At 49.9% G+C, this 16,161-nt stretch overlaps 1 protein-coding gene across 8 annotated transcripts in view; it reads right to left on the reverse strand.

The window, feature by feature from the left end:
• USP36 (ubiquitin specific peptidase 36) overlaps nucleotides 1–14,238 on the reverse strand; it is a 44,293-nt gene extending 30,055 nt beyond the window's left edge. For 5 of the 8 annotated variants that reach the window (XR_012088934.1, XM_008013117.3, XM_008013116.3 and 2 more), the window contains exons 1-6: nucleotides 13,589–13,702; nucleotides 11,501–11,664; nucleotides 8,419–8,680; nucleotides 7,603–7,824; nucleotides 3,518–3,628; nucleotides 1,575–1,677 (exon numbers count right to left, since the gene is read on the reverse strand). Coding sequence is in view for 7 of the 8 variants with exons in the window: in XM_008013117.3 (XP_008011308.3) it covers nucleotides 1,575–1,677; nucleotides 3,518–3,628; nucleotides 7,603–7,824; nucleotides 8,419–8,671 (689 nt within the window). In the remaining variant the exon portion in view is untranslated. Of the gene's footprint in view, nucleotides 1–1,574; nucleotides 1,678–3,517; nucleotides 3,629–7,602; nucleotides 7,825–8,418; nucleotides 8,681–11,500; nucleotides 11,665–12,849; nucleotides 12,957–13,299; nucleotides 13,427–13,588; nucleotides 13,703–14,111 lie in introns of those variants that run through there. The other 3 variants (XM_037993029.2, XM_037993028.2, XM_037993030.2) reach the window with 3 other exon arrangements.
• Nucleotides 14,239–16,161: the final 1,923 nt, after the last annotated feature.

A 16,161-nucleotide genomic window follows, 5' to 3' on the forward strand; every position in this document is an offset into this window, starting at 1 on the left:
CTGAACCGACAGAAGCCCAGGAGTCAGTTTCTGTCCTAAGAGCGCTCCAGGTGGCTGCACCCTGTGCCCAGAGCCAGCGCCCCTGCTACAGGCTCACTGCACTCCCCCTGCAGGTGCTGGGGACACCGCAGCCCTCCTCCTGGGGATACCCACTTGCCTTTGCAGGCCCTCAGGGGTCACTTCTCCCAGGAAGCCGCCTCTGGGTGAGGTAATCTCCTCTATCACAGCACTTCCCACACATCACTGCAAATGCTGCTGGGGTCCCCTGTCTTCCCCAATTATACCATGGGCTTCACAGACTCCAGGGCCATGGCTTCTACCTCTCAGTTCCCAGTGCTAGATATGGGGCCCAGCACACAGGGAACAGCAGTTCAATTACCCAGTTCACTGAAGGGCAGACCCAGGAACATCTAGGGAGCAGGGAGGCTTGAGCCCCTTCAGGGGAAAGGGAAGAACACATGACCAAACCCTCAGAAGAGACAAAAAGCATCCTAGGAATGCAGTGAAAGTTGCCTTCATATAAATGATTTAAGTAAGTTTTCTTAAGCCAGGAATGGTGGCTCATGCCTTTAACCCCAGCATTGAGAGGCCAGGGAGGGCGGATCGCTTGAGGCCAGGAGTTGGAGACCAGCTGGCCAACAAGGCAAAACCCCGTCTCTACTAATAATACAAAAATTAGCCAGGCACAGTGGTGTGGGCCTGTAATTCCAGCTACTGCACTCCAGCCTGGGCGACAGAGCAAGAGTCCCGTCTCAAAAAGTTTCATTCTCTAAGTCTTATTTACGTAAGAATATCATCCACTGAGGCCAGTGGTTTTGCCATTTCACTCACTCATTGCTACAACTCAACTTCTCTAAAGAACATTCTAGGTATACTTCCTAAACTATTTACAGTATTTCTAAGATCCTAAGCTGAGGCAATAAAAGGAAGTCCTGAGCATTTCCTGCCTGTTTTCTTTGGTCTGAACCTATGAACTCAGGAATGCCACAAAAACAATTTGTGATGGCGACCATTACATATAAGGGCATATGCGCTACCAAACAATCGCCTGGCACCACACCAGTGTGAATAAGAAACGGCAGCCAGGCACAGTCAGATCCTAAGTTATAAACTGCCTCATGTTAAAGCTCCGTTTGTACATATACATGTATGTATAAACTATACTGTAGAGACCTAATTCCTACCACCCCATCCTCTTTTTAAAAACAACATGATTTTTAAGAGACTGGAAAAGTCCATGGTAATAAATGAACACCCCTAAGAAGGTCTGCTAACGTATTTCCCTTTAACTGAGCTGCTGAGACAGAGCTACTGCCACCACCACAGCCACCCGATCCTACCAAGCCGCCCGGGATCAGCAGGACGTATCCGGAGAAGCCCTTTCCCAGGAAGCAAGGGCAATCCCCTATTTGGGCTCCAGCAGGCTGAGTACCCAGGGGCAAATTCTGCCACATCTACCCGAGGGCAGCCTGGGTAGAAAGGAGCCAGGCTGGCTGTTGCCATAGGAATGTTCTGCTGCCACCATGTAGAAAAGGCGTCCAAAGCCCGGGGAAGGCGAGTGGGGAAGCACGCACTTGGCGCAGCCATTCAGGCAGGCCTTCTGCATGGCATCGATGGTGTACCGCAGGAACTCATGCGCGTCCTCCTGGTTCCCAAAGCGGAAGTGCCGGGCGATCTCTAAAAGAGGAAGAAACGGGGAGGGAAGAGCTTATGTCTTCTCGTCAAACAGCCTGGGGCTGCTTTCCCGAGAATCCATTCCTGGCTGTTACAAGGGGAAAATACTGCAACTTTTCAAAAGAACAAGTGAGGAAAACAAGAGCTCTACATGGATTTTCTATATCCCAATCACAATGCATCATGGCAACTACTTTCTCAGTAAGATCGGAGGCTTGAACCTTCACTACTTCACAGAAAAGGAAGAACACCAAGCCCATAAATATGTAAAATGCCAGCTGGGTGAGCTGGCTCCGCCTGTCACTCTAACACTTCAGGAGGCTGGGGTGGGAGGATCACTTGAGCCCAGGAGTTCCAGAGCAGCCTGGGCAACATAGGGAGACTTCATCTCTACAAAAATAAAAAATAAAAAAATTACCCAGGCATGATGGCATGTGCCTGTAGTCCCAGCTACTTGGGGGGCTGAGGCAGGAGGATGGGTTGAGCCTGGGAGGTTAAAGCTGCAGTAAGCTATGATTTCACCACTGCACTCTCAAGCTTGGGCAACAAAGCAAGATTCTTATCTCAGAAAGAAAAAGAATAAAAAATGTAAAATCTGGCTGGGTGCAATGGCTTATGCCTGTAATCCCAACACTTTGGAAGGCCAAGGCAGGAGGATCGCTTGGAGCCGGGAGTTGGAGACCAACCTGCACAACATGGCCAGACCCCGTCTCTACAAACAATACAAAAACAGCCAAGTATCGTGCACCTACAATCCCAGCTACTCAGAAGGCCAAGGCCGACTGCTTGAGCCCAAGAGTTTGAGGCTGCAGTGAGCTGTGATTGCACCACTGTCCTCCAACCTGTGTAAGAGCAAAACCCTAGGCCAGGCGCGGTGGCTCACACCTGTAATCCCAGCACTTTGAGTGGCCGAGGTAGGCGAACTGCCTGAGCTCAGGAGTTCGAGATCAGCCTGGGCAACATGATGAAACCCCGTCTCTATCAAAAATACAAAATTTAGCTGGGCGTGGTGGCACGTGCCTGTAGTCCCAGCTACTCAGGAGGCTGAGGCAGGAGAACTGCTTGAACCCTGGAGGCAGAGGTTGTAGTGAGCTGAGATCACGCCACTGCACTCGAGCTGGGCAACAGGGGGAGACTCCATTTCAAAAAAAAAAAAAAAAAAAGGCAAAACCCTGTCTCAAACAAAAGAACGTAAAATCCACTGAATATCTCTCTAAAAGCCAATATAAAACACAGGTGAATAAGTATTTCATAGTGCTACAATTTACACAGGTTTCAAAAACCGGTAATAAGCCTCTTCTTTCTGCCAAGTGAATGTGAATGAGACTTTTTTATAGCCTAGGCAACTGATTCCTGATATTCAGAAAGGAATTGGTACATTCCTCATCCATTCTTCCTCCCACTTCTCCCTCAGGCTCACTTGCCTGCCCCAAAGACACAGCAGCACCACCACCTGGCCAGAGGAAAAGCTACCTGTCCTGACCTGCCCCCACTGACCCCAGCCCAAGTCTCTAAACTGCTATTTTTTGAGTCTGTGCCACCACATGCAGGGCTGTTAGCACAGAGGGATTCCCAAGACTTCATCCATGACTCACTCTTCTCTCCCATCTACCAACTCCCCAGCACCTCCTACAGGGTGAGCACTCAGCAGGCTTCAGTAACAGATGGAGAATGGCACAGTGGCTCGTGTCTGTAATCCCAACACTTTGGGAGGCCAAAGTGGAAGGACAGCTTAAGGTCAGGAATTTAAGACGAGCCTGGGCAACAAAGCGAGAACCCCGTCTCTACAAAAAAATTTAAAAATAAATAAACCACAAAAATTTTAACATGGATCGATGCTTACTTTTCAGGTCTCGGATGAAGGAGACAGGCTTGATGGCGTTGCCGCTGTTGGCGAAGGCCTGGACGATGTGGTTCTGCATGACACACAGCATGCAGAAGCTTCCCTGGTGGCCTGCCAGCGTGGAAGGAGGAGCAATTTTAAGACAAGAGCTTTCAAAAAACTCACAGTGACGTCCCCACCCCAAACATAACACAGACAGAAACACAAGCAGGTAAGAGCAAACCAGGCTGTGAGAGAATGGATGAGCCAGAGATCCCAGACCTCTGCTGCCTGAGTGACCACCAAGGACATGTTCTTCTCTGCTGGATGGCGTTTGGAAGCTATGATCCATCCAAAGCTGAAACTCTAACAACCTTACAACATCACCCCATGTTAACATTGACCTGTGCGTGATTCTTTTCACATTCCATTAGTATTATTTACTTATAAAAAGACTAAGGCAGGTTTTCAAAATGAAGCTTAAAAGATGTCTTCTCGAATTTCTAAGTTGCATCACATGGTCAATAAGCTAAAATATTTTAGGGCTGACAGCCCCTTAGTTCCTAGACATGGGGCAATCTGTTCCACTGCTTCTAGTAAACACCACGCTAGGATGTATCTGGGGTTGAAAATGTTTTCTGGGAAGATCCAGATAGCAAATCCTTTCTGATCTGAGGACTATACAGTCCAGTCACAACTATGCCCCTGCATTACAGAGAAAGCAGCCATAGACAATATGTGAACAATGGGGTACGAACGTGTTCAATAAAACTTTATTTACACACACAGACAGTAGGCTAGGTGAGTCTGCCCACCCCTGCTCTACATAAAACGCCTCACTAGGCATTAGGCTAGACACTGGTGCTTTTTTTTTTTTTTTTTTTTTTTGAGACAGAGTCTCATTGTCACCCAGGCTGGAGTGCAGTAGCATAATCTCGGCTCACTGCAACCTCCGCCTGCCGGGTTTAAGCATTTCTCCTGCCTCAGCCTCCCGAGTAGCTGGGACTAAAAGTGCGTGCCACCATGCCAGGCTAATTTTTTGTATTTTAATAGAGACGGAGTTTCACCATGCTGGCCCAGCTGGTCTCAAACTCCTGACCTCATGATCTGCCCGCCTGTAATACCAGCACTTTGGGAGGCCGAGGCGGGCAGATCACGAGGTCAGGAGTATGAGACTAGCCTGGCCAATATGGTGAAACCCCGTCTCTATTAAAAATACAAAATTAGCCAGGCATGGTGGCACGCACCTGCAGTCCCAGCTACTCAGGAAGCTGAGGCGGGAGACTCGCTTGAACCCAGGAGGTGGAGGTTGCAGTGAGCCAAGATTGCACCACTGCATTCCAGCCTGGGTGACAGAGTGAGATTCCGTCTCCAAAAAAACCCCACAATGCACTGCTTCATCTCAACAATGAGCACTATGTCTTGATAATTAACCTTTGCTGTTATGAAGCCATTACAATTAGCAAGACATTTACAAGCACTTCCCACTGCATGGCCATTTTGCGTTCTTTTTTTTATTTGTTTTTTTCTGAGATGGAATCTTGTTCTGTCACCCAGGCTAATGTGCAGTGGCGTGATCTCAGCTCACCGCAACTTCTGCCTCTTGGGTTCAAGCGATTCTCCTGCCTCAGCATCTCAAGTAGCTGGGATTACAGGTGCGTGCCAACACACCCAGCTAATTTTTTTGTTTGAGACAGAGTTTTGCTCCTGTTGTCCAGGCTGGAGTGCAATGGCGAGATCTTGGCTCACTGCAACCTCCACCTCCCAGGTACAAGCGATTCTCCTGTCTCAGTCTCCCAAGTAGCTCGGACTACAGGCGTACACCACCACACCAAGCTAATTTTTTGTATTTAGTAGAGAAGGGGTTTCACCATGTTAGCCAGGCTGATCATGAACTCCTGACCTCATGATCCACCTGCCTCGGCCTCCCAAAGTGCTGGGATTACAGGAGTGAGCCACCGCGCCCGGCCAGTAGCAGTCACTTACTTCTACAGCACTCCCTGTTTGCCGGCTGCTACTCCAGGCACTTGACTCACTCAGAATTCATCTGAGCCTCACAACACTCTGTAAGGAAGATAGTCTCGCTCTTCCACAGCCCAGGGGCATTCTCAAAAACTCAGTTACTAAAGGGCAAAGCTGGAAAGCAAACCCCTAAAGGCCAGGCTCCTGAGCTGTGCTTTCAACTGCTCTGCTCCCTCCAGAATTCTACTTGGAGATTTTCTGTGACGAAAACATCCTGCATTCCTAGGATAAACGTAAGTTGCTTACAGTTTTTTAGAAACTGTGTCATTTGGAGCCGGGTGCGGTGGCTCACACCTGTAATCCCAGCACTTTGGGAGGCCGAGGCAGGGGGATCACAAGGTTAGGAGATCGAGATCATCCTGGCTAACACGGTGAAACCCCTGGGCGTGGTGATGTGCACCTGTAGTCCTAGTTACTCGGGAGGCTGAGGCAGGAGAACGGCGTGAACCCAGGAGGCGGAGCTTGCTAAGCCAAGATTGCACCACTGCACTCCAGCCTGGGCAACAGAGCAAGACTTCATCTCAAAAAAACAAACAAACAAACAAAAAGAAACTGTTATTTGGTAGTATTTTCCTACAATTCTTCCTACAATTCTTATATCTATGTTTGTGAAGAAGTCATGGTTATCCATTTTCTTTCTCGTATTTTCCTTATTATTGTTACCCGAGTTACAGGAACTATACAGAATGAGCTGGGAAGGATTCTCTCCTTCTCTATTCTTTGGAAGAAAGTGTAAAGGACTGGAATTGTTTCTTAAAAGTTACACAGAAATTGGCTGGGCACAGTGGCTCACACCTGTAATCCCAGCACTTCAGAAGGCTGAGGCGGTTGGATCACCTGAGGTCAGGAGTTCAAGACCACCCTGACCAATATGGGGAAACCTCGTCTCTACTAAAAATACAAAAATTAGCCAGGCGTGGCAGCGTGTGTCTATAGTTCCAGCTACTTGGAAGGCTGAGACAGGAGAACTGTTTGCACCCAGGAGGCTGCGGTTGCAGTGAGCCGAGATCACACCATTGTACTCCAGCCTGGGCAACAGAGTCCATCACACACACACAAAAAAGTTACAAGAAATAACATTGTCCCTGCTTGGGGTTTCTCATGGGAAGATTTTTAACCACTGCTTTAATTTCTTTAATAGTTAAAAGACTCTTCACTTTCTATTTCCTTCAGTTTTTGCTAAGTTATATCTTATTTCACCTCTATTTTAATCAAATAGAGCACACCACCACATCCAGCTAATTGTTTTGTTTTTTCGTGTGCGTGAGATAGAGTCTTGCTCTGTCGCCCAGGCTGGAGTGCAGTGGCGCGATCTTGGTCGGCTCACTGCAACCTCCGCCTCCCAGGTTCAAGCAATTCTCCTGCTTCAGCCTCCCGAGGAGTTGGGATTACATGAGCACCCCAGCACGCCTAATTTTTATATTTTTAGTAGAAACTGGGTTTCACCATGTTGGCCAGGCTGGTCTCGAACTCCTGACCTCAAGTGATCTGCCCGCCTCTGCCTCCCACAGGTGTGAGCCACCACACCCGGGCTTGATTTGTTTTTGTAGAGATGGGATCTTGCTGTGTTGTCCAGGCTGCATGTTTTATAATATATATAAGATATACTGATACAACGACAGATCCATACAACAACAGATCCATAAAACAAATGGGCCAGGCATGGTGGCTCACACTTATAATCCCAGCACTTTGGGAGGCTGAGATGGGAGGATCACGTGAGCCCAGGAGTTCAAGACTACAGAGTTGTGATGGACCCACTGCATTCCAGCCTGGGTGACAGAGCAAGACACTGTCTCTAAAAAATAATAATTGAATATATATATTTTGGAAGTATCTTTTGAAAATCTTTCTGTCTGGGTAATTATTTACAGAAAAGCTTGGCGAACACAGCCTCACCTGAGTGATTCACCTGCATGGCCCATTCTGCAGCAGACATGATTCAAATTTAGGTTTCGTCAGTTACTACACGTTATGAACTGCCCTCCTAAATTTGATCCAGACTGAGAGCAGCAGTGCCACAAGTGCACAGGCTTAGCTAATCCAGACCCGCAGCCACCCCACTGCTGCAAACCCACACTCACAGCTGCGAGCATGCTCCTTGGACAGCAGGTAGTTGGCCAGAGGTGGTGTGTAGGTCAAGCACTGGATGGTGGCATTGAGAAAGCAGGTGTTGCCAAGGTTGTGGAGTCCTGCGCCCACACGGAAGACCCGCTCCCACCTCAGAGAGAGTCGCTCCGTGGGGAAAAGCACTTTCTGCGGGGCTGGGACTCCATCACCACAGCTCTCGTACGTGTGCTCACTGCCTGAGGAAGAAAGGGACAAGGGAAGAAAAGAGGAAGACATAAGTCCACATACAGGTCGACCACAAAAAGAAACTCATGAGGCATACACTTAGCATGCAGTGACTCGGTACATGGCACCAGAGAAGAACTGGTATTCTGGTTTACAGGACATTCCTGGAAAGCTCAGGAGTAAACCCAGTCATCCCATGGACCTCCCAGGCTGCTTGGCTCTAGAATCCTAGGGCCCCACTATAGATGGAGGGCACGGCTCAGAGACTGAGTGGTGGAAGGAGCCAGGTCCTGGCACTCTGCACCACACTGTGCCCACATGCAGCCCACCCCGTTGCTCTTTCTTAGTTCCAAGCCTGACTTTTGACTGTATTATACTTGCGGTGGGGGGAACAGCAACTTCCAAGGACCCTCCAAGTACACAGATTTCCTTGCTACCAACCCTGTATCATTACTTCTGTAACTGAAATCCACTGACCCCACACACAAATTCATAACTCTTTCACCACATTCTGTTGTTTTCCTACTAACTAGTCAACATTTAAGTCCATCCACTTCATCACCCCGGAGCGAGGGCCTTTCCGCCAGCACAATGCACATCTGTACCCTGTCTCCTGGCCGGTGGGCCATCTCCACTCTTGCGGCGACTAGCTCCCTCTGTTTTGGGGTTGAGCAACACATATTTGCTCTTTAAGGACTCCAGCTGGTAGGAGAAGCTCTTGCTGGCTGGCTCGAACTCGATCTTCTGTAAAAGGACCTTCTTGGCAGAGGAGGCAAGAAGCTTCCCCAGTTCTCCATCATCAGCCGAGTCCTTGCGGCCGGGTTTCAGGGCCTCCTTCAACTTATCCACTATTGGCATGGTGCATCACTGTGGGGACAAGAAGAAATACAGAGCCATGGATAATGAAATCCCAGGACAAAAATATCTCTTAAGATCTCCTATTTGGTCACTATGGATGCTAGCCACCACAAAAGCTCCCCTGGATCATCTGCCAGCCCTACAAAGGAACTGTGAAACAGGGAGACCCAGCACGAATCACCTGGACATATTCGTTCACGTTTCCCCACAAAAAGATAAGATGCCGCTACAAATAGAGCTGAGCAGATAACAGTGGCCCTGAGGCAGCCAGACAGCCCCTGCCATGTGCATCTCTTCAACAGATACTCATCAAGTGGCTCTGGATATCACTCTTGGTGCCATTTCCTTCAAAAGGCCATCATGTGGTCCAAATGTCTGCTCCAAAACGGGGGGACACTATTCTCACATACAAACTGGTTATACACACACACCCCCTCCATGCAATAAACGAATTAGCATGCAGGTCAGATAAACATGCATGTCTGTACAGACCTGCACTCTCCAATATGAAGGCCACAGGCCACACGTGGCTACTGAGCATGTGAAATGAGGCTAGTCCAGGTTGAAAGGTGCTATAAGTGTAAAATGCACACCAGATTTTGAAGAGAAATACACACCAGTATAAGACGAAAATGTAAACCATCCCAATAATTTTTAGATCAGTTACATGTTGAAATGGTAATATTTTGGCCGGGCACGGTGGCTCACGCCTGTAATCCCAGCACTTTGGGAGGCCGAGACGGGCGGATCATGAGGTCAGGAGATCGAGACCATCCTGGCTAACACGGTGAAACCCTGTCTCTACTAAAAATACAAAAAACTAGCCGGGTGAGGTGGCGGCGCCTGTAGTCCCAGCTACTCGGGAGGCTGAGGCAGGAGAATGGCGTAAACCCGGGAGGCGGAGCTTGCAGTGAGCTGAGATCCGGCCACTGCACTCCAGCCTGGGCGACAGAGCGAGACTCCGTCTCAAAAAAAAAAAAAAAAAAAAAGAAATGGTAATATTTTATATATATCGGGTTAAATAAATTACGAAAATGAATTTCACCTGCTTCTTGTTAATGTGGCTACTTTAAAATTTTAAATTATATTTGTGGCTTGTATTGTATTTCTATTAGACAGTGCTTATACAAATTATCTTTTTAAAAGTGAAGAAGGAGAAGAAGAGCAAGTAGCAGGCCTAGAGAACAGTATCCATTGGACACCTAAACTTAAGCAAATGTCTTCCCAGGACACTTATCTAAAGAGAAGAAGAAAAGCAAAGTGGGAGAGTGGGTAGATCACAGGCTTTGGAATGTGCTGGCCCTCAGAGGTTCTATCACCCTTAGCTATGAAACCCAGGGACAACTAACTACTGTGACTTCTCCAAACCTCCTATTCTCCTGTAATATAGCAACAAAAACAATAGGCTTGGGAAGTGCTTTAGAGCTTGCTACATACTACAGTCCCTAACAAAGGATCCATACTATTGGTGCAGCTGCATAGAAACTGTAACCAAGAAGAGACCCCTGCACCTCTCCAATCGCTACCTTTGTATCCACCACTTGCCTTCCCCTACCCACCACCTCTCAACTTAACCTTCTCAAACACAGCACAGACTATCTGAGTCACAATTTCAAAAATATGTCCCTTAAATTGCTCACTCGCATCAGAAATATGACGACTTCCTCTGGTATTCAGCACCCAGCCTGCCCTTAGAGAATCAACAAGTGTGCCCCAAAATTCTGCTCTAGTGAAAGTAAGGACCTCCTCCAGCACCTCTTATTAAGCCATTCAAATTTATCACTATGGATCATCTAATTCTATACATGGATCAAGTATCTTTTTCTATAAAAACTTCTGTAAAGGAAAGCGAGGTGCAGTGGCCTGGACCTATGGTCCCAGATGCTTGGGAGACTGAGGTGGGAGGATAACTTGAGGGCAGGAGCTTGAGGCTGCAGTGAGCTGTGATTATGCCTGTGAATAGCCAGTGCAGTCCAGCCTGGGCAATATAGCGAGACTCCATCTTTAAAACAAAAAAAGAAATTGTGGCTCACGCCTGTAATCCCAGCACTTGGGAGGCTGAGGAAGGTGGATCAGGAGGTAGGAGTTCAAGACCAGCCTGGCTAAGATGTTTCCTGTCTCTACCAAAAATACAAAAAAATTAGCTGGGCGTGGTGGCAGGTGCCTGTAATCCCAGCTACTTAGGAGGTTGAGGCAGAGAATTGCTTGAACACGGGAGGCAAAGGTTGGAGTGAGCGGAGATCGTACCACCGTGCTCCAGCCTGGGCAACAGAGCGAGATTTGGTCTCAAAAAAAAAAAAACCTGTAAGAATTGTGTGTGGGGGGAAAAAAAACGCTTCTGTAAAGAAATTTTAGAAGCTTTTTTTTTTTTTGAGATGGAGTCTCACTCTGTTACCCAGGCTGGAGTGCAGTGGCGCGATCTCGGCTCACTGCAAGCTCCGCCTCCTGGGTTCATGCCATTCTCCTGCCTCAGCCTCCCGAATAGCTGGGACTGCAGGCGCCCGCCACCACACCCGGCTGATTTTTTGTATTTTCAGTAGAGACGGGTTTCACCGTGTTAGCCAGGATGGTCTCGATATCCTGACCTCGTGATCCGCCTGCCTCGGCCTCCCAAAGTGCTGGGATTACAGGCGTGAGCCACTGTGCCCGGCCAGCTTTTTTTTTTTTTTTTTTAAAAACCAACATTATAACTTGTCTGATTTGAGAAAATAAAAGAGCCCTTTCTCATGAGAATTATCAAAGACTTCTCACCAATTGAACAATTACTGCTAGGTCACATGCAGACAATTCAGTGGAATCAAAAAATACACAGAAACCTGGCAGACTCACCTGGCATGTGCAGACTTGGGCCTGCTGTCCTTCTGCAGCATGGAACCAGGATCTTAACGGAGGGCTGAGTTTGGTTGGGCAGCTGCTACACGGAGCTCCTGAATGTAAGCGCTCCTGGGCTGTGGCCTGTTACATCACCAAAGCCACAGAGCGGGCGTCAGAGCCTGTGGGAGGGACAGGGAGACCATCAGTGGAGACGACACTCTTCCTGCACTGTCTCTTCAGCTACTTCCCAGGGATGCGGCGCGCACCGGCAACCCTCTACCTTGAAAAAGCCATCCTAAGCTCAAGGAGCATCCACGCGTGCACTCAGGATGAGGCGGGAGGACTGTGCTACCTCATCACCAACTGCTGTAACGACATGAACACCTTAACCTTGACACCTGACAAGCCCAGAGAACAACACCCTCCCCAACACCCGCCAGTCAACTCCAGTCTCATCTCAATTCCAAAAGGTAAGAGGTAATAAATCCCCAAGTTCTGGATTTAATAAACCAGTAAAACTTCAATAACAACAATAAACCTGAGGGAGTAATAGGAGGTACCAAAATTTTGCTTTGCTAAGTGCGGATTTTCTCTTTCATTACCATCTACGATTACTATGATTACATAAAATTAAGGTTCGTAAAAACAGTTCACAGTGAAAACATTCAAACACACAAACGGAGAACAGCACAGAGAGCATATGAGCCCCCCTTACTCAGCCTCAGTAATTACGTCTGACCCATCCTGAGTCACCTCCCATCCCCAGGTAATTCTGCAGCAAATCTCAGACCTATGATTTCATCCATAAATAAAAGTATGCCAACTCCCGAAAAATGTGTAAGGAAATGATCTCAGAATAAAAGACATCTATAAAGTGAAGACATCCAGTCGTATCAAAAACTCCCACAACATCACTGCTCTGTATCAGGACTCACATCTACCCTGGAAGGTGAGAGCTGTGTCATGCAAAGTGGTTCTCCACTTACGGAACGGAACAAACCCAACTTGGGAGATGTAACCCAATTTCACTCGAGATAAGTTAACTTTAAACTTAACCCACTCCTTAATGCAGATGCAGAGATTCTAAACACAATTTTTCAAGTGTGACAGGTCAATCTCTACTTCACCAGTTCCACCTAAAACATTAAGCAATAACCTAAACAAGCTCGCTCGCTCTCTGAGATGTAGGAGCCCCAGACAAGCGTTCCCGTGATCACTAGAAAGCCCTCGGACGCACACACCATCAACACTCTACCCAACTCAAAAAGGATGCTCTCTCTGGTCCAGGGACAGCACAGGCCTCATCCACATTTCCGCCTGCGCGAACCCCAGCCAGCACCATTTAGGCTCATTTCCTCTCCCACCTCCATCTAAAGTCACTTTTCCAGGATGAACTGCAATGGACGCTCGCAGAGTCAGCCACGTGCTGGGGAGAGGAGCCCACGGAAGAGCGGCCTCCTGGGGCCCAGCGCCGCGCTCCAGGGGCCTCCCGGGCGACTCCGCAGCGCCTGCCCCGAGCCTGGCCGCGGACGCAGCGATCTGAGCACCTCTCCCCGAGCCTGGCTCCGTGACGAGAGTTACGTAAACCCGGGCGCGCGGAGTCTCCCCTCGCGTGTGTCTGGGTTTGGCGGCCGCCACTCCAGCCCCAAGCCCTGGACGCCCACGCCACCCGCCAGGAGCAGCGGTATCGGAACCGCACCCCGCCCAGGCCTCCACGGCCTCCTCCGCAGCCACGAGGAAAGTGCCCGCCCCGGGGCCGCACCCGCCCCACTGAACTCTGCGGCCGCATGCGACGCCCTCGCCCTGATTCCGACCTCAGCCTCTCCGGAGTCGACCTGGATCCTGCATAGACAGCGGGCATCGGCGGCCCCCACCCCGGCCCGGAGCCCGGGGGACGGCGGAGAGCGGCGAGGACAGCCCGGTCCCGGACCCTCGGGAAGACCCTGAGCTCGCGAGCGGGCGGAGCATCCCGGGCCCTCCTCGGGGACTGCCGAAGCCCTGCGCGGACGCGCGCCCACGTCCTCCCTGAGCAGGCCTCGCGGAACCCCCAGCCCCGGTCTGGTCCCCGGGCCTGCGCGCCGCCCGCACCCGACTCCAGCCTACCCCGGCCTCTCCGCGGGCGCTCCACAAGCCTGCGCAGCCCTGGCGTCTCCTTCGGCCCGCTGCCCCACACGCGCACCATCCGGGCCTCCGGCGCCTCACACACGTGTCACAGCGACGCTTAAAGGCGCCACACCCAGCGGCCGCGCTGCGCTAACACCGAAAGAGTCGGGAGGCTTTAAGAGGCGGGGCTAGATTCGGCTCCCTCCCTGTCCCCGCCCACCGCCGCTTCCGTGTCGCCTGCGTCACCTCCCCATCACGGGACCCCCGCCAGCCTACGTGATGACGCAAGTGCGCAGAGCCAAAGGCGCTCCCGCACTTGTGCCGCGGCCCGGTGACGTCCCTGCAGCGCATTTGAGGTGCCGCTACTTCCGGGTCGGAAGAGCGCACCTGGCGCCGTTGCGGACGCCTCAGGTGTGACAGTGGCGCGCCCCCCGCCCCAGAACGGGGACTCGAGGGACTCTGCCAGCCCCTGCAACAGCGCTCCTGCCCTGTCTCCCCGGCAGGGAGAAGACCGGGCTCCCACCTGTCCCCTGGCCGTCTTGTGGCTGTAGAGAAGCCGAGGCGCGGGCGCTCGGCCTTAACCTCCCGGGCTCTGGAGCCATCCGTGACTCCCACACGCAGAGCACCTGCAGTTTGAAGAGGGAGGGATCTGGGAGCGATCGGCCAAAGCCTGGGGCTGCCGAGGAAATGGCTCTTCGGAATTAGGGATCTGAGGGTGTGAGATTTGACCTTTGAAGTCTGGCGGCCGCTGCGCAATCCCTAGCTCCACCCACCCGCTCCAAAAGCTTTGTCCTCTGACAGCTCTGGGAAGGTTTTAGCTGAGTATTTGTAAGCATGTATTGCTTTTGCAGTATTTTTAAAAATCCGCTTGATCCGAGGCAACTTCGCTGGCTTCCTCCCCATTCCCCTGGGCAGGTGGAGAGAGTGTTGGTTTCTGGCCTGACCTCAGAAACTCAGAGAAGCACAGGCTGGGCATAAACTACTTTATGCAAAAGGCAGAACTTTGTAAATACAGTCTATCTGCTGTGTCTTTTTTGACCTAAGTAGGAATGATGAGTAGGGTGAAGTCACAGGTAGACAACCCAGAGCGAATCTCCGTGCCTTCCCCACAGATCCTAAAGCAGGGACTGAGATGGGGAGAGAGGCTAGATGTACTTGAAACAAAATTCGCCTTGTATTTATTACTTGGGCGCTGGTGTTTTTTGAAAAAAACAAACAAGAAAACCATATTAGTCTGATGCTGAAACTACGCCCTGTCTGTAAGAATCCTTGGCCTGGGCGCGGTGGCTCACACCTGTAATCCCAACACTTTGGGAGGCCAAGGTGGGCAGATCACCTGAGGTCAGAAGTTCAAGACCAGCATGGCCAACATGGCGAAACCCCGTCTCTACTAAAAATACAAAAATTAGCTGGGTGTGGTGGTGTGCGCCTGTAATCCCAGCTACTCAGGAGGCTGAGGTACGAGAATCCCTTGAACCTAGGAGGCGGAGGTTGCAGTGAGCTGAGATGGTGCCTCTGCACAACAGCCTGGGCTACAGAGAGAGACTCCGTCTCAAAAGGAAAAAAAAAAAAGGTCTGGGCACAGTGGCTCATGCCTGTAATCCCAACACTTTGGGAGGCCAAGGCGGGTAGATCACTTGAGGTCAGGAATTCGAGACCAGCGTGGCCAACATAGTGAAAACCCGTCTCTACTAAAAATACAAAAATTAGCCGGGTGTGTGGCGCATGCCTGTAGTCCCAGCTACTCAGGAGGCTGAGGCAGGAGAATTGCTTGAACCCAGATGGTGGAGGTTGCAGTGTGCAGGGGCCTTTGAAAACAGTATGCTGAGAATAGATAGGGCTCAAGGACAGTATCTCCAATTGAACTTTTAATGAACTCCCGTAGGCGCCAAGAAGGCAGGCAGATAAGGAAGAGCATAGAAACAAGGAACTGAGTAGAAGGTTACATCTGGGAAAAGAAAGTTTGTTTTGTATTGCATTCTTTCTGCTGACGTGGGGTTTATGGGGTATAAATAAAGTGAGGCGGAGGCTCTGAGTGTGGCCGCCATGTTCTCTGTGTGTCTTTGTCTTGTGTGTGTTCTTTCATTCTCCACCACCCCCGGCACGGACCCCAACACAGTGAGCTGAGATCACGCCACTGCACTCCAGCCTGGGCAACAGAGCAATACTTGGTCTAAAAAAAAAAAAAAAAAGAAACGCAACATAGGTCTCTCCTGACATTAGCCCAAATCTTCAGCCATCTTCTACAGACTGTGAAACCAGGAGAGGAGTTGAGTCCGTCTTACCTTGACCTTCCAGGCAGGGAGCCAATCAGGTAATTTTTGGGTGACAATATAACTATTATGTTAATGCACCTTTTTCTTGAGAGAAATTCTAATGTGATTCGTTTTGGTTACAGCTTTCTGTAACAGAATATTTTATTCTTTCATCTTTAATGTTTTTCTAGTTTAGAGATCATTCAATTGTCTCATCTCAAACATTTCAATTTCCATGTGGTTCTTTCATACACATTTATCCACAGTGAGCCTGCCCAGCATGCTTTTGGTGGGGCCAACAGTTGCAGCCACCCTTAG

The sequence above is a fragment of the Chlorocebus sabaeus genome, chromosome 16 (genome assembly GCF_047675955.1).
Source record: "Chlorocebus sabaeus isolate Y175 chromosome 16, mChlSab1.0.hap1, whole genome shotgun sequence".
In the NCBI taxonomy this organism is placed as follows: Eukaryota; Metazoa; Chordata; class Mammalia; order Primates; family Cercopithecidae; genus Chlorocebus; species Chlorocebus sabaeus.